At 33.4% G+C, this 18,745-nt stretch overlaps 2 protein-coding genes across 2 annotated transcripts; both read right to left on the bottom strand.

The window, feature by feature from the left end:
* Window positions 1-2,211: 2,211 nt before the first annotated feature.
* Window positions 2,212-4,170, bottom strand: LOC109119562 (transcription factor bHLH95-like). The gene is made up of 3 exons (XM_019212224.1): window positions 3,790-4,170; window positions 2,804-3,232; window positions 2,212-2,316 (listed from the first exon to the last, which is right to left on the bottom strand). Exons 1-3 carry the CDS (start codon window positions 4,168-4,170, stop codon window positions 2,212-2,214), a joined length of 915 nt encoding a protein of 304 aa, XP_019067769.1.
* A 5,258-nt stretch (window positions 4,171-9,428) lies between these two features.
* On the bottom strand, window positions 9,429-17,489 carry LOC138340823 (uncharacterized). Its single transcript, XM_069293027.1, has 3 exons — window positions 17,423-17,489; window positions 15,285-16,881; window positions 9,429-9,714 (listed from the first exon to the last, which is right to left on the bottom strand). Exon 2 carries the CDS (start codon window positions 16,585-16,587, stop codon window positions 15,880-15,882), a length of 708 nt encoding a protein of 235 aa, XP_069149128.1. The 5' UTR covers window positions 16,588-16,881; window positions 17,423-17,489; the 3' UTR covers window positions 9,429-9,714; window positions 15,285-15,879.
* Window positions 17,490-18,745: the final 1,256 nt, after the last annotated feature.

The raw sequence follows: 18,745 nt of genomic DNA, 5'->3' as shown, positions 1-18,745 counted from the left end.
TCATCACACCGATTTTTGGGTCGTGTGACACCCCCGGTCTCTCCACTCTCAACTTGATGGTCATTTCAGTCTAGGTATGACCAAATATTATCACACAAATGATTATGATTATTCTCGCCGCCTTCATTCTTTGTTTTTCTTTCAGGTTATGTAATACTGTAGTTCAGGTTACACCTATTTATAGAACTTTTTTCTTACAGGTTGTTTGTATATTTTAATAATTACCTACAATTACTTTTTTTGTATTTATATATTATCAAAAAATATACTGTCCCAACTTATTTGTATAATTTCAGAATTTATATACATTTATTCATATATATACATGATGTAACTGCATCTATTAATGATATTTATATACGATTGATTTGTATATTTATCAAGTAATTTTTTGACATCGTTCTTAGTTTAGCAGAAGTCATGTTTGGTACGAAATTCTAATCACATAAATAATCATGATTTGTGATATTTTTTCCTGTTGTAATAATCGAAATTGCTGCCTCATTGATTAAGTTAAGAGTACAATTTATATTAAAAAAATAATTTCAACAAAATATATAAATAAAGTAAGTCATAACAATTGAAACTATAGATATACTATATGATTAGAGAAACTATAGCTAAGAAAGATCATTATATTTCAATTATAATTTATGAAATTTCCTCCAATTAAATGATTTTACCATTGAATCGACACCGTGGGGGTGGGATGTGGGGTGTGGGGGTGGGGTGGGTGGGAAGACCATAGTTAGCTTAAAATTTAACTTATTGTCTATAACACTTATTTTCATGCTCTGCTGAGGAAATCATTTTCTAAATTTGTCTGAAAATTATTTATATATAGATAAAATTTTAAAATAAGATATAAAAAAATTGACCTAAATAAAAGTTGATATATGAAACTCTCTGCAAGTGCTAATTGTTGTAGAAGGTGAAATGAAAGTAGGGACGATAAATATTTGAGTACAAATTATTTTAGTAACATTATATTTTTAACCTATTGGTTTGGTAGGAGTTAAAATAAGTGAGAATCAGGCACGAGTGAAAAATGTTATAGGTCCAAAATTAAATTAAACTTTATAATAATAAGCTTTAAATTTTAAGAAAAATCATAATTATAAATATGATTCATGTTTATATCACAACATATTTAAACTTTAAAAAGTAAAACAAAAATACTCCTATGAGATAAAATTATTAAAAAATATTGTAAATTTTCATTTTTTTTTAAAAAGGATAGTTAAGAGTTAGGAAAATAGAACTTGTATTTTTGAAATTGATAGATTGATAACATAGTAAAATTTTATAATCTTAATTTAATTGTTGTAATGTATTAGAACTTCGGAAGAATGTCAAGAAATATAATTTAAATTTATTTAATTTCGTTTATTTCTTGAATTTAGAGAATGGATGAACAACTAATTAGTACAAGAGTAAATTTTAAGTTTAACAAGGATGTAAGAAATGAAGAATATAAACATAAGTTTTATTACAGAAAAAATAATAATATTAGAATGTAAATTAACCATACTACATTGGTTAAATAATTCTCTTTTTTTTTACATTAAATATTATGTACTTTCTCACCTAAATATTCATTGTAAAGGAATATTAATATAGGATTAATGTATTATTAATAACAAAAAAATAGAGTATTAAAATTATGGGGGGTGGGGGTGGGGGTGTAAAGCTATTGCTTATAATTAAATGACTTTACAATCATTAATGTAATTTACGCCATTTCTTTTTCATGTTTCCGACTGAGAAACATTTTTTCTCATTTGTAAGGAATATACTTTCATAGAGACAATATTCTTAAAACAGAAAATGAATTACTTTTTCAAAATATTCATCAATACCAAACACAATCATAAAACAAATACATAAAAACATATGCCAAATCAAGATTCTTCCTATTTACAAAAATTATCGGAATAAATTTAATGGGACCGAATTTCATAGTTTTCATTCCTCCGATATTGAGACAGACCACTGGATAAAATGAAAAAGAAAAAGAAAAAGAAAAAGAAAACAACCTTTACGGTCATAATCGTTCATCCTCTATCGAATGAACTATAAAAGTAAATAAAACAAGATTTACAATCACAACAATTCATCTTCTACCAGATGAACTTGAAAAGTAAACATGCCTATACGGCGACAGCCGTTCATCCTCCACTGAATGAACTTCAAAAGTAAATATGATATTGATCATTTGGGGGTTGTCATCAACATTATCTCATTTGCAGCTTGCTTGTACATGTCTTCCACGGTGAATGCTTCAGAGAATTGAGCAACCCCACTTCCATCTTTAGCCTAAATATACATCAAACATGTTTTTAAAACAATCAATAATAACAACAATAGTAATATTGTCAGTATATATGTACAAGAATTTTATAATAGTAGAAAGACTATTCAGGTAAAACAATTTAAATAATATCTAAATATAATCTATGACTAAACTATTATGTGGTAACAAATAGAGATCAACCTCAGGATGAGACAGGTGGGAGGAGGCATTTTTTTTTTTAAAAAAAGGATAGATATATACTTTATTTTTTACTTCCATTTCGTGTGAAGATAAATGGTCAATTAGATTTGAAACTTATAAAATAAAAACAACTATATGTTTCTCAAACACCCAATTCAAAAGAATTTCTCAACGTGTGTCATTCTTCAATTTACTGATCAATCAAACAAAAACACGTAAAATAAATCGAAGAGTGTGCTAACTAAAAACCCAAGTTCAAAGTGTTCAAAATGACCAATATATTATTTTGATAAAAATGAAAGGTCTTACGTGAGCTTGTATCATGAACATGCTTCTGAATTGATCAGATGAAATTTGAGAAGACACAATGTCAATCTTATGTTTCTCCAAAACATAACAAATGGTGGTAAATAGCCTTGGCTTCTTAGGACAACACACACTAATATGTGCATCTTCACCAGATACATTTAGTATCACATTTGGTGAACTCCATGTCATAAAACTTGTTGGAATAAGGGGACTAGCACCATGATTAGTCGGTATAATAGCTATAGAATTGCAGGTTGATCCTTGATCACCCACATACTTCTCCCAGCTATTATCAACTTTTTGTGAACCCGTCAACCTTATGTTATATTCTTCTAGACTTTTTAGCTTTTGACTTTCAAGTTTTTTAAAAGTATTCTTCAGCTTTCGTATACGGTTCACAGCTTCATAAACTATTTTAGACATATCAGCCTGCATATACAAAAAATATCATATTGCGAAATCAATTTTTTCACTAAATAAGGATAAATAAGTCAAAGGAATATCATACTAATATCTAATATATATATATATATATATATATATATGCCCCAAAATTTGAAGGGCCCAAGTTACATTTTCATCATGTCTCCTTTAGCAAGCTTTCTATAAAGAGAATCATCTCCTTTAGTAAGCTTCCTAAAATGATTCTCCAAAGATTTATTTACTCCATTTAGAAATTTAAAAATATGGAACAATAACATATGAAAATTAAAGTGTTATCATATGTAATTGCCAAAAAGAATCAAACAAACAAGTAACTTTTAATTATTTTAAAAGTTCCTATTTGATCTAAAAAAAATTGTTCATTTTCGAATAATTTTTAATTAGTTGATTATGATTATTAATTTTGCAGAAGACAATAAAATAAAAATGACAAAAAAAAATGTTTCAGATTATCACAAAATTTATTGAATTATATCCTTGTTGATAATTGATAAGATATCGGATAATAAAATATAAGATATGTCATGTAAAAAACATTTTACCTTAGCAGGGAGGTTGGGAACCAAAGCATGAAGATTCTCGAACTGGGTTCGCATCTTCTTTCTCCTTTCTCTCTCTGTCCATTTGCGTACCTCATGTTTTGATGTTTTTCTAACTTCGGCTCCATAAACACCAGAATTTGGTTCAGCAATTTCCTTACCATTTTTTTTCCGGTTGGCTGAACTTCTCTTTTTGGCAACATTAACACTCACTTCAACCACCTCATTAATAACCGTAAATGGCTCGCAAGTATCAGACCCAGTTGGATCTAGCAACTTGTTACCCTCGGTCTCTCCACTCTCAACTTGATGGTCATTCCAGTCTAGGTATGACCAGATATCATCACACAAATGATCATGATTATTCTCGCCGTCTTCATTCATTTTTTTTCTTTTCAGGTTATGTAATACTGTAGCTAGGTTACGCCTATTTATAGAACTTTTTTCTTATAGGGCGCAAAGTGTAAAAATGAGAAATAAGAGATTGAATATGATAAATTTTGAATATGGAAAGAATATAGAGAAGGGTGACAAAAAAAACATATAAAAAAACAAAAAATAGAGATAAAAAATGATTCAAGATAAAAAAAGGATGAATCATTTGTAATGACTAAAAAACAAAATACAATCATAATCCTAAATGTCGTTACTGGCTTCAAAACAAAAAATATTAGCTAAAATACTTTTGTTAAAAATTTTGTTCTCACTCAATCGGGTCTCCGTTCATATTTACCACTAATAAAAATTATAAATTAAAAATAATTACTTTACTAAATTACAAACTTAATCAAGTTATTATTCTTATCTATGCAAATACCTAAGTTTTTTTTCCTGATTAAAATAATAATTATTATAATGATTGTATTTATAATAACTTAAGATTTTATTTTTTTAGAAAAATACAAATCTTAATTTTTAAGTTATATGAATTAAGTGTGTCTGGATTGTAGTCTTATAATATGTAATAGATCGCATTACTAACGATAATGAGATTTTAATATATTCAGGTGATTATCAATGTCAATGAAATTTCATTAATAGCTGGCTCCGACTATATACATTTTTTTACGCATTTATTAATGTTAATGAAATTTCATTAATAGATTTTCTAATGAGTTTTTATGCATCTTTTACTCATTTAGTCAAGTTAACCATACAAGAATTAATATTTAAGTATTTTTTTTCTTGAATAATTTTTTTTTTATCATGCCATATCCATTTCATATAAAAGAAAAGATCATCATTTTATTTTATCTGTTGGCCAGGATGTCAAAATGACACTAAATACTAATCATAACTTTCCCTTTATTAGGAGAAAAAAAATTTAAATTAGTTAGGATATTAATTCCTTGCAATACTTCATTAGTTTGTAGCTAGCAATTTTTTTGATAATTCATTCATAAATGATATAATCGATAAATTTTTATTATTTATTGATAACTAAAATTATTTATTGCTATTTTCGTTAATTATGACAATTAGGAGTATCGAATGTAAGATGGTGTATTGATTGGTTTAGTTTAGTTTTGAAATCTATCGGTTCGACTTATTGTTGGTTTGTAGACATGCTAAATCGTTGTAGAACCATTAAAATATTGACTTATCAATTGCCGATTTATCAGTTTAACCATTAAGATTTAATACAAAATAAATCATTAAAATCGATTAGAAACAAGGTGACAAATCAAATGAACTATTTTGACCAAAAGCAAAGACCTCACAGTTTAGAATGGCATAGAGTTTGAACTAATCCAAAATAAAAGTACCAAACTAAACTCTAAGTCAACGACTTTAATGATATACGAAATGGTATAAATATCATTTTTAAATTTACCATGGGGTTATCAATTATTCGTTAACAAAAAAACTCAATATGTTCAGAAGTAACAATCCAATAACAAAAATATTAAAACCTTTATCAAAACTACTAAATCAATAACCCATTATCGATAAACTAATAATTTTTTCAGTTTAAATTATTGATTTTAATTCGATCTTAAACTACTCTAATCAAATAGATGGATTAATTGAATTTGAACACATTAAAATAAAATTGAGTTAATAAATAAAGAAGTTAAGTGACTTTGGATTGGAATAGACTTGAATCTGTGTCATAGCGAAATCCCCCAACCTCTTGCTATGTTTTTAGTTCTTTATTTGAGTATCTAATAAAATATTTTTTATGTTATAATCATTTATAATATATTAATATCAACAACAACAAATAAAAATTAGATAAGATTTGTCATGGACCAACTTAATTGGCATAATATTCAACTTTAAAATAAGTCAAATTAAAAATATTAAAAAATAAATTTAATTATTAAATAAAATAAACAGATCATAAATTTGTCAAAATTTAAACTAATTAATCATAATTTATATGCTAATCTTATCCTTTCCCTAAATTAATCTCTCTATACTTGTTTATATATTTTATTTTTTTACACATAGAACCATTATCTCGTGACTAGTGCTGACTGTTCTATTCACATAAACACGAACATTACACATTAAAACAATCATTTCAAATACTACATTTGTCAAAAAATATTGGCGAAGACCATTTTTTATTTGTGGGTGGGTCAATCTATTCGGATGTAAGATATGAATATATTGAATTTGGGGGAATTTAGTTATGTAACTTTATATAAGAAAATAATTCTAAATTGAATGCAAAATTAAATAATTTTACTACTTTGTTGCTTTCTTCTCTTTATTTTTCATATACCTTTTATACTGACTGAAAAAATATACTCATAATAATATAGAAACACATAAATGATATCGTTGTTTTTACATATATCAACAACTGATATTCTCAAATGTTTAATGTTGTCAAACAAATTAATAGCGTCAACTTCTCACAATTTAATATACTCAAATTCGTTTATCCATTGTATTAGTAATATTTTCTATTTAATATTTTTCTACTCAACTATAATAAATATATAAATCAAAATATCGAATTTATAAAATATTGAAATTTTTATGCGGAAGTATTATTTTGATAAAAATATCTCAAATTTAAAGAGTTCAAAGACTCATTTCTTTTATCTTTTTCACTTACTTCAAACTGATCTTATTTGAGTTCCAGCATTTTTCTTTAAATTATATCTTAATATTTTGTAATTTAACCACAAAAAGATCGAATTCCAGAATAATATAATTGAATTCTCACATATATTAAATAAATAAAAAATAATTCAAGCATACACGCAGAAGTAGTGCGGAAAAAATTTACACGCAGAAGTTCAAAAATACAACAAAATAAGATTGAGTACCTAAAAAGAAATAATTTTTTATATAGTTTCGAAATATCATAAAGATTAGTTCATACATGCACTTCTTATAAACAAAATTCTTAATAGTTACTGAAGGTCAATATAGGTCAAGCAAAATAAATCAAAGTGAGAATTATAATAAGAAAATTACATTTATCACCACTACATATAGAGACACCAGGGATGGATCCACGTTGGGTCCAGAGTGTTCGTTCGAACATTTTCGGTAAAAAAATACACGATATATATGAGATAAATTTTCTATATTTTTATAGATGTATCTATTTTGAATCCCCTCAATTATAAATAAAAATAGATGGCTTAATGGTAAGATCCTGAATGTTAAGCTCCATGCCAGGTTCAAATCAACATTTTTATATTTTTTTTATAGTTTCAGTTTATTTTTGTTTTAAAAAAAATAGTTATGTTTTTCAAGCATTTTTTATTTTACAAACGTGCCAAAAATGTGATTTTAAACCCAAAAAAATTCAAAGGGTCCACTTCGAAAGAATTATTTACACGTTTATATTTTTATTTTTCAAACCTCCTGATGGGAAATCCTGGGTCCGCCACCGAAAGACACAGGTACACATCGATTAAAGTTACAACCAAGATCTTCTACATATTTAGCTGATTTGTCAACTGGAATAAAAGTTCAAAGTTTACGATTTTTGCTAGTTTATTGGATTTAAAATTCCCTCGAAAATAAACTTTTATCATCTTCACAATTACTATAACTAATCGAAATTTGCGTTGAATTATACGATTGTATCCATGAATCTTGCTTGCAAGTAGCTTCCAATATTTAATTGTACTTACGATAGTATTTATATTATTTATGCTAATTTGTATAGACCTACAATTAGCATAAATGTGATCGAGTGTATAACATAGAATTGTTGTGTAAGCAGTTTAGTGATGCTAGTAATTATTCTGCATTTTCAACTTTTATGTTGCATGCGTAGTTAGAGATGCACGATTAGGCAAATTCACAATTTACTTTAAGGGTGTATTTGATATGAATTAAGAGTTTTTCATGATAAATGTTTATCTGAAAAATGAGTAGATTTTTGATTTATTTTCTAATGTTTGGTTGATGAGTAGAAAATATTTTTGAAAATAATTTTTTTGTGTTTAATTTATGAATGAAAAATGTTTTGAGAAAATATCTTTTATTTATACGGATGAAATGGCTAAAAAAAGATTTTGAAATTGAAAATATTTTTTATAAACAAACTTAGATTTTTTTGGAGGGGGATGGGGTGGGTTTGATTGGTGGGGTGGGTGAAAATGAAATTTTTTTTATTGGAAATATTTTTTTAAAACAAACTATAATTTATTTATATTTGGGGTGGGGTGGGGGGTCTGATAGGGGGGCTGGTGGAGTCGAGGGTAGGGGTGAGGTGAAAACTAAAAATTAGAAATTAGAAACATTTTTTAAAATAAACTTTAAAAAATAAAAAAACTGTAGTCAAAAATATTTTTTTAAAATAAAACTAAAAATTCTTTTGCTGGAGGGGGTTTCAAGGGTAAGGGGGTAGGGTGCAGTGAACAAATAGAAATTCGAAATTGCAAATATTTTTTAATAACATACTATAATTTATTTTTTATTTTTTTTGTGTGTGGGTGTGGGGTGGGGGTATAAGGCTGGAGGGTGGGGTAAAATAATAAAAAATTATAGTTGAAAATATTTTTTTTAAAATACACTTTAAATATATTTTTCAAACAAAAAATTATAATTTGAAGTTAAAGGAGAGTTTTGGAAAATAATTTTTTTAATTTTTTTTGGCTATTATCATGCTTTGAAATCGTAACCATAATAAAATAAGAAAAAAAATTTACTAACCTACAACCATGAATATCCACTTTGAAACTTAACGATGAAGAAAATTGTGAAACCCTAGCCGCGAAATGAAGGAGAAGGGGTGAAATCATTTCTGGAAAATAATGAAATGAGGGGAAAAAAGAGTAATTAAGATTTAGGGATTAAGTCTATGTTGCAGTGGAACCCTATTGGCTTTCAATGTTGTAATCATGTGACATTTAACAAAATACATTAATAAGAATTAAGGACACTTTTGATCAAAAGTTTAACGGAAAGGATAGTTTATAGCTGAAATATATAGTTTAAGAATAAAAATGAGCTATTTTTGTTAGTTTAAAAGTATCTTTTACCATTATCTTTTTAGTCTATATTGCAGTGGAACCCTATTGGCATGCAATATTGCATTCATGTGTGTCACGACCCAAATTTTGCAAGTCGTGATGGCACCTATGTTCCCAACCAATAGGTAAGCCAACCCAACATATTAACCCAACTAAACCAACAAATGAGTAAAAAAACTAACACTTAGCAAGAATCTCCAACATTGAGTCCCTTATAAGTACGAAATGCTGAAGCTAAAATATATCACCCCAAGAATTGGTGTCTTAAGTACAAGAGCTTCTAGAATACGATGCAAGTCTGAAACTAAAATGACAAATCTAACTTAAGGGATATCCTGTCTGAACACTGAATAACAGCATACATAAAAGATAGAGGGAGGTGTGGGCCACGGAACAGCCAAGCAGCTCACCACAACTCCAAGAACTTCAAGCCGGACTCAATTTGCTCCACGAGATGTGCTCCTACTCGAAATCGAATCTGCACCACAAAGAGTGCAACAAGCATAGTATGAGTACGAAACCACGTGTACCCAGTATGTCTCATTGACCGACAACAAAGAAGTAGTGACGGGAGTTTATACAACAAAATAAATTCTTAAATTATATAAGTATATATGTATATATATATATTACACTCACTATTTAAGTTTCATCAATAAAGGTAATCAACATCAAGTATTTTCCAAACGCCAAACAAAACACATAATCATCAAATAAATGATGTGATGAAATGCAATGCAATATAACACCATGTAATGAATTTTCTCAAAACACCTTGTACACACTCAACCGTATATACATGATACTCCTCGGAAATACATCGAGAGATCATGACCCATGGGGGACTCGCGAGGTCCATATACCGACACGGACGATCTCTACGTGTCTGTGCGGACAATCTCAACGCACTATCATAATATCAAACAATTTTCGCACGGACAGTCTCCTCGTGCCCAAATTACAATCTTAACATCTCACCATCCCCAGCACGGACGATCTCCACGTGCCCAACTTATACTCAATCTCATGTCTATGCACGTGCACAATATTATTTCAATATAGGGGATGATGATGCATCTCAATCAATCAATATGAACATAATACATAATCACCTTAATAATCACAACTATACGGGTGAAATAAATAAAACACAATCACACAAGGAATTTAAGTCAATAATATATCAGCTAATGCCCATATGCTTTGGCATTCTCAAATTTCAGTCCACATTCTATAATAGTACTTTTCCTTTTTATAACACCGGTACTCGTACCAATGCCCGTCACACCATTGATACGAGACCACCATCTTTCCCCCTTACCCCTTTGTCTATTTTCATTTTTTAATCTTTAATTAGGAAAACGTCCTTCAACAAGTCTAAAAAGTCTTAATATACCTTAGATGCCGAACTTGTGCCACGAATCTTTTAAGATTTTTCCTTTCCTTTTTGCAAGGTTTCAGAACATTCTCAATCTACCAATTTTGCAATATTCGTAAGTAAGCAATTTTTTGTAGACATTCAAATTATTATGTGTCTATCATAAACGCTAAAACTCACTCATTTTTCCAACCAAACTCCAAATCTTGATATATAGTGGTATGCCAAATTTTTCATACTTGCTAAATTTCAAGCCAAGAACTTAACTCTAACCTCTTCAAATGGACTAAAATTCAAAGTTAGATCATATAAAATAACACCTAATAATTAATTACCTATCTCAATATATCAAACTTAAATCTAAATTTGATAATTAGCTTAAGCAGGTCACGTAATAACGACTGCAGACAAACAAAAGCGCTGCAACATGACCATCTGCAGGTCATTTATTTTTTAACATGCCAATGTTAAAGAATTTTATACAAAGGTCAATCATTGACACATGATTTCCAATGATTGTCAATGATTGGCAGGGTTGCCAATGATTGGCTTCATGATTGACAGCCACTTTTGTCTCCTGCCTATATAATAACTCCAAACTCCCTACGTGCTGCCATCCAAAATTTCAATTCCAAACCCCTTTTTTTTTAAATTTTTTTTCCCATCAATTAGAATAATAATAACAAGAAATAAAATGATAAAATAAGATAAAAATCCACCCTTAAATCAGTGTACACCATCAGAAAGCTGGTCATTAATGAAATTAAATACATCATGGGTTGATACTAAACATCGAGAAAATTTTTTGAAAGAATCTGCCCTTTTTTTTTCTTTTATTTATAATTGATACCAATTGTTCTCCCCACTTTGATATTAACTATCCATGTAATAATATAACAATAACAACAAACCAAATTACTCTAACAACATACCTTGGTAGAATTGAAAAGGGATGAGAAGTTCCTTGTTTTCGTTAGCAGAGGTTATTGTTTCTCCTCTCGTTCGTCACTTATGGTAAGTTTCTGCCTCCACCCCCTTTTTATTTTCTAAACAAGAGTTTATTAACCGTGAAAACCCACTAACCTATTTTCTAATTATTTATTTAATAAAAGTTTCATCAATTGGGTACTCATAGTTATCTAATAGTTTTAAAATACCCCTTTAAATTTTTAAAAGGAGTCAAACTAGTCCTAGTTCTCAAAATGATCTAGCGGGTCGTTACATCACCTACCACTTAAACAAAAGTTTGTCCTCGAACGGGAAAAGAAAAGGGCTAACCTGAACGCTAAAAAAGATGAGGATATTTACTCCTCATGTCTGACTCTGTCTCCCATATAGCCTCCTCCACTGGACGATGCTTCCAGTGAACCTTTACTGAAGAAATCTCTTTGGACCTTAGTTTCCGAATTTGCCTATCATAAATGGTGATCGGCTCTTCCTCAAAAGTCAAATTCTGATCAAGTAACATTAAATCCCATTGAATCACATGATCACCACCCTGATGATACTTCTTAAGCATTGAAATATGAAATACAGGATGGACACCTGACAACCCAGGTGGCAAAGCCAACTGATATGCCACCTCACCAATACGCTCCACAACCTCGAAAGGACCAATTTACCTTGGACTCAACTTGCCCTTCTTTCCAAATCTCATCACACCCTTCATGGGTGAAACCTTAAGTAAAACCCTCTCTCCAACCATAAACTCCAAATCACGAACCTTCCTATCTGTGTAACTCTTTTGCCTGCTCTGAGCCATGAGAAGTCTATCTTGGATCAACTTGACCTTGTCTAAGGACTCCCTCAACAAATCTGTACCCCAAGGTCTAACCTCAAATGCGTCAAACCAACCAATTGGAGATCGACATCTCCTACCATACAAAGCCTCAAATGGTGCCATCTTAATGCTAGAATGATAACTATTATTGTAAGCAAACTCCGCTAATGGCAAGAATTGATCCCACTGACCACCAAAGTCAATCACACACGCCCGCAACATGTCCTCAAGAACCTGAATAGTCCGCTCAGACTGACCATCAGTCTGAGGGTGAAAGGTTGTACTAAGATCCACCCGAGTGCCCAACTCTTTCTGCATAGATCGCCAGAAATGAGATGTAAATTGGGTGCCACAATCTGAAATAATAGATATAGGAACCCCATGCAACCGAACTATCTCCCGAATATAAATCTTGGCTAACCTTTCTGAGTTATAGGTAGTCTGAACTGGTACAAAGTGTGCAGACTTAGTCAGTCGATCCACCATATAGCATTAAACTTACCCAAGGTAGGTGGGAACCCTACCATAAAGTCCATAGCAATGCGCTCCCACTTCCACTCAGGTATGGGCATCCTCTGAGTCATACCTCCAAGCTTTTGGTGTTCATACTTCACTTGCTGACAATTCAAACATCGAGATACAAAATCTACTATGTCCCTCTTCATACGACACAACCAATAGTGTTGCTTCAAGTCACGATAAATCTTAGTATCCCCCGGATGAATGGAGTACCTCGAACTATGAGCCTCCTCCATGATCAATCTAGTCAAATCACCTGTACGAGGAACACATATACGACCTTTAATCCTCAAAACTCCCTCACTATCAAGAATTGCAGCCTTGGCTTCTCCTTTTAACACCTTGTCCCTAATCTTACATAAATCACCATCATCAAACTGTTGAGCCCGAATCTGCTCCAACAAGGATGACCTAGCCTCCATATAAGCCAACACCTTACCAGATTCTGAAATATCAAGTCTCACAAAGCTATTGGCCAAGGATTGGACATCCCTAGCTAAAGGACGCTCGCCAACCTGTAACATGGCTAGACTACCCATACTTATCGCCTTCCGACTCAAGGCATCTGCTACAATATTTGCCTTGCCTGGATGATAAAGAATAGTCATATCGCAGTCTTTGAGCAATTCCAACCATCTCCTCTGCCTCAAATTGAGATCCCTCTGATTGAATATATACTGGAGACTACGATGATCCGTGATTACCTCACAATGCACACTATAAAGATAATGCCTCCAAATCTTTAATGCAAACACAACAGACGCCAACTCTAAATCATGAATTGGGTAGTTCTTCTCATGAACCTTTAACTGCCTCGAAGCATATGCTATCACCCTTCCCTTCTGCATCAACACACAACCAAAACCAATCCGAGAAGCATCACAATATACAACAAAACCCTCTCCCTCCACGGGTAGGGTCAAAATCGAAGCAGTAGTCAATAAAGTCTTGAGCTTTTGGAAACTAACCTCACATTCGTCAGACCACTGAAAAGTCACCTCTTTCTGTGTCAATCTAGTTAATGGAGATGCAATGGATGAGAAACCCTCAACAAACCGTCAATAATAACCTGCAAGGCCTAAGAAACTCCGAATCTCAGTAACTGAAGTAGGTCTGACCCAATCTCTAACCGCCTCAATCTTCTTAGGATCCACCATGATACCCTCCTTGGACACTATATGTCCCAAGATTGCTACCGAACTAAGCCAAAACTCACACTTTAAAAACTTTGCATACAGCTTCTTCTCCTTTAGAATCCCAAGAACAATCCTCAAATGATGCTCATGTTCCTCCTTAGTGCGTGAGTATATCAATATATCATCTATGAAGACAATAACAAAGGAATCTAAATACGGTCTGAACACGCCATTCATCTAGTCCATAAAAGCTGCTGGGGCATTAGTCAATCCGAAAGACATCACCAAAAACTCGTAATGACCATTACGTGTTTGAAAAGCCGTCTTAGGGATATCCTCCGCCCTAACCTTCAGCTGATGATAGCCAGATCTCAAGTCAATTTTGGAGAAAACTGAAGCACCCTGTAACTGATCAAATAAATCATCAATACGAGGTATCGGATACTTATTTCTGATGGTTACCTTGTTCAACTGCCGATAGTCAATACATATACGCGTAGATCCATCTTTCTTCTTCACAAATAACATTGGAGCACCCCAAGGAGATACACTTGGTCTAATAAAACCTTTGCTCAAAAAATCCTGCAACTGCTTTTTCAACTCTTTCAATTCAGCCAGTGCCATACGATAAGGAGGAATGGAGATAGGCCGAGTGCCTGGCTCCACATCAATACAAAAATCAATATCACGTTCAGGTGGAAGACCTGACAAATCGGTCGGAAATACTTCTGAAAATTCACTCACTACTGGAATAGACTCAATCATAGGAGTCTCAATACTAGTATCTCGAATGTGGGCCAAGTACGCCAAACATCCTCTCTGTACCAACTGACGAGCCTTAAGGAATGATATCACACCCTTAGAAGGATGACTAAGAGTACCTCTCCATTCTACTATAGGAATTCCAGGCATAGCTAAAGTGATGGTCTTGGCATGACAATTTAAAATTGCGTGGTAAGAAGATAACCAATCCATACCAAGAATCACATCAAAATCTATCATATCTAAGACCTTTAAATCTGCATGAGTGTCACACCCCATCAAAGTAACAGTACATAAACGATACACCCGATCTACAACTACAGAATCCCCGACAGGAGTAGAAACACGTATTGGCAAATCAAGAGACTCACACAATATATCCAGACTAGGAGCAAAATATGTGGACACATAAGAATAAGTAGAGCCTGGATCAAATAATACAGTAGCTGGTCGATGACAAACCGGAATAATACATGTGATAACAACATCTTAGGCTTCAGCCTTTGGCCTACCTGGAAAAGCATAACAGTGAGAACGACCTCCATCAGATTGTGAACCTCCACGACCACCACCTCGACCAGAAGGAGAACCACCTCTACCTGAATGAGAACCACCTCTACCATTCTGTGCACCACCCCTAGCTGGAGGTTGTGCAGCCCTGGAAGTCGAATCCTGAGAACCCTGATGTAAGCCACCACATCTGGTCCTAGGGCAGTCTCTCACAAAGTGTCCCATATCACCACACTCAAAGCAACCCCTACGAAAAGCAGGCTGATGAGAGGAACCTGAATGACCAGAATGCCCTCCACGAACTACAGGTCTAGAAGATGAACCCTGCGAAGTATGTACCAAGCTCGAAGAGTTATGCCCAGTGTAACCAGCCTCAGACGCTGGTATAGCAGCCTGAATGGGTCTGCTGGACTGAGGGTGATAACTTCTGCCCAAGTAACCCCGACTCCTTGGAGGAGCACCACCATAATCACCTGAATAACGAGTCCTCTTGCCCTCTCGCTGCTCAAATCCCTCACGTCGAATCATCTCCAACTCCTTAGCAACATCTACCACTTTCTAGAATGAAACACCAGAAGCAGCAACCTGAGAAACTCCTAGACGAATTAGAATAATCAGCCCCTTAACAAACCTCTTCACTCTCTCAGCCTCTGTGGAAAGTATCATCGAAGCATGCCTAGCCAAGGCATGAAATTTACCCTCATACTCTGCAACTGACATACCATTTTGCTGCAAACCCTCAAAATCGGCCCTCTTGCGCTCCCTCTCACTGCGTGGAATAAATTTGGATAGAAATACCTGAGTAAACTGAGTCCAGGATAGTGGATGGGATCCAGCTGGCCTACTACTAATATAATCCCTCCACCACTGCTTAGTAGAGCCAGTCATCTGAAACGCTGTGTAGTCAACTCCATGAGACTCCACTAATCCAGGATTATGCAACCTCTCATGACAACTAACTATAAACTCATATGCATCCTCAGCTAAGTCACCAGTATAAGTAGGAGGATTCATTAGTCTGAACCTACCAAACATCTTTTGCTCATCAATAGTCATAGAAGGCCTGTTCACCAAATGTGATGTCATATCTGGAAACTCCATACTATCCAAACGAGGAGCCACAACAGCAGCTGGCTGAGTCCTGGGAGTCTGAGAATCTGGAGCAACTATCGGATTTGGAGTTTGACCTCCAACACGGGTCTGTGAGCCATCAGAAGTGACAGGCAAAGCTCCTGCCTGGGCCATCCCCTCTAGGATTCCTAACATACGAGCCAAGGTATCTTGAAGCACTGGGGGGACAATAGTACTGGGTGCAGCCTGAGCTGGCCCATCCCCCTCGACACGATCTTGCACATCCCCATGAATAACCTCTGCATCAAGAGGTACGGTCCTATCACGACCCTGGGTAGCTACTGGTACTTGAACATCCACAGGTGCTGCAACACGGCCCCTACCCCGATCTCGAGCTCGTCTCCTACCTCTACCTCAGACAGTGTTCCCAGAAGCAGGCGCATGAATAGGATCCTGACCACCACTTACCGATGTACGATTCCTTGCCATCTGAGAGAGAATGAGATATCAAGATTAGAATTTCTACAAGGTCAAGTATGCACGATAATGAATAAAAGAACAGAATATTTCCTAAATGTCCTATAGCCTCTCGAAGATAGGTATAAACGTCTTCATACAGATCCGCAAGACTCTACTAGACATTGCTCTTGTACTCTTGAGACCGATGAACCTAGCGCTCTGATACCAAATTTGTCATGACCCAAATTTTTCAAGTCGTCATGGCACCTATGTTCCCAACCAATAGGTAAGCCAACACAACATATTAACCCAACTAAACCAACAAATGAGTAAAAAGTCTAACACTTAGCAAGAATCTCGAACATTGAGTCCCTTATAAGTACGAAATGCAAAAGCTAAAATATATCACCCCAAGAATTGGTGTCTTAAGTACAAGAGCTTCTAGAATACGATGCAAGTTTGAAACTAAAATGACAAATCTAACTTAAGGGATATCCTATCTGAACACTAAATAACAGAATACGTAAAAGATAGAGGGAGGTGTGGGCTACGGAACAGCCAAACAGCTCACCACAACTCCAAGAACTTCAAGCCAGACTCAATTTGCTCCACGAGATGTGCTCCTACTCGGAATCGAATCTGCACCACAAAGAGTGCAACAAGCGTAGTATGAGTACGAAACCACGTGTACCCAGTATGTCTCATTGACCGACAACGAAAAAGTAGTGACGGGAGTTTATAAAACAAAATAAATTCTTAAATTATATAAGTATATATATATATATATATATATATATATATATATATATATATATATTACACTCACTATTTAAGTTTCATCAATAAACGTAATCAACATCAAGTATTTTCCAAACGCCAAACAAAACACATAATCATCAAATAAATGATGTGATGAAATGCAATGCAATATAACACCATGTAATAAATTGTCTCAGAATACCCAGTACACACTCAACCGTATATATATGATACTTCTCGGAAATACATCGAGAGATCATGACCCATGGGGGACTCGCGAGGTCCATATACCGACACGGACGATCTCTACGTGTCTGTGCGGACGATCTCAACGCACTATCATAATATCAAACAATTTTCGCACGGACGGTCTCCACATGCCCAAATTACAATCTTAACATCTCACCATCCCCAGCACGGACGATCTCCACGTGCCCAACTTATACTCAATCTCATGTCTATGCACGTGCACAATATTATTTCAATATAGGGGATGATGATGCATCTCAATCAATCAATATGAACATAATACATAACCACCTCAATAATCACAACTATACGGGTGAAATAAATAAAACACAATCACACAAGGAATTTAAGTCAATAATATATCAGCTAATGCCCATATGCTTTGGCATTCTCAAATTTCAGTCCACATTCTATAATAGTACTTTTCCTTTTTATAACACCGGTACTTGTACCAATGCCCGTCACACCATTGATACGAGACCACCATCTTTCCCCCTTACCCCTTTGTCTATTTCTATTTTTTAATCTTTAATTAGGAAAACGTCCTTCAACAAGTCTAAAAAGTCTTAACATACCTTAGATGCCGAACTTGTGCCACGAAACTTTTAAGATTTTTCCTTTCCTTTTCGCAAGGTTTCAGCACATTCCCAATCTACCAATTTTGCAATATTCGTAAGTAAGCAATTTTTTGTAGACATTCAAATTATTATGTGTCTATCATAGACGCTAAAACTCACTCATTTTTCCAACCAAACTCCAAATCTTGATATATAGTGGTATGCCAAATTTTTCATACTTGCTAAATTTCAAGCCAAGAACTTAACTCTAACCTCTTCAAATGGACTAAAATTCAAAGTTAGATCATATAAAATAACACCTAATAATT

This window comes from Solanum lycopersicum, chromosome 1 (genome assembly GCF_036512215.1).
Source record: "Solanum lycopersicum chromosome 1, SLM_r2.1".
NCBI lineage: Eukaryota > Viridiplantae > Streptophyta > Magnoliopsida > Solanales > Solanaceae > Solanum > Solanum lycopersicum.
Note: the sequence above shows the minus strand (reverse complement) of the source record. Positions and strands in the feature narration are given on the sequence as shown.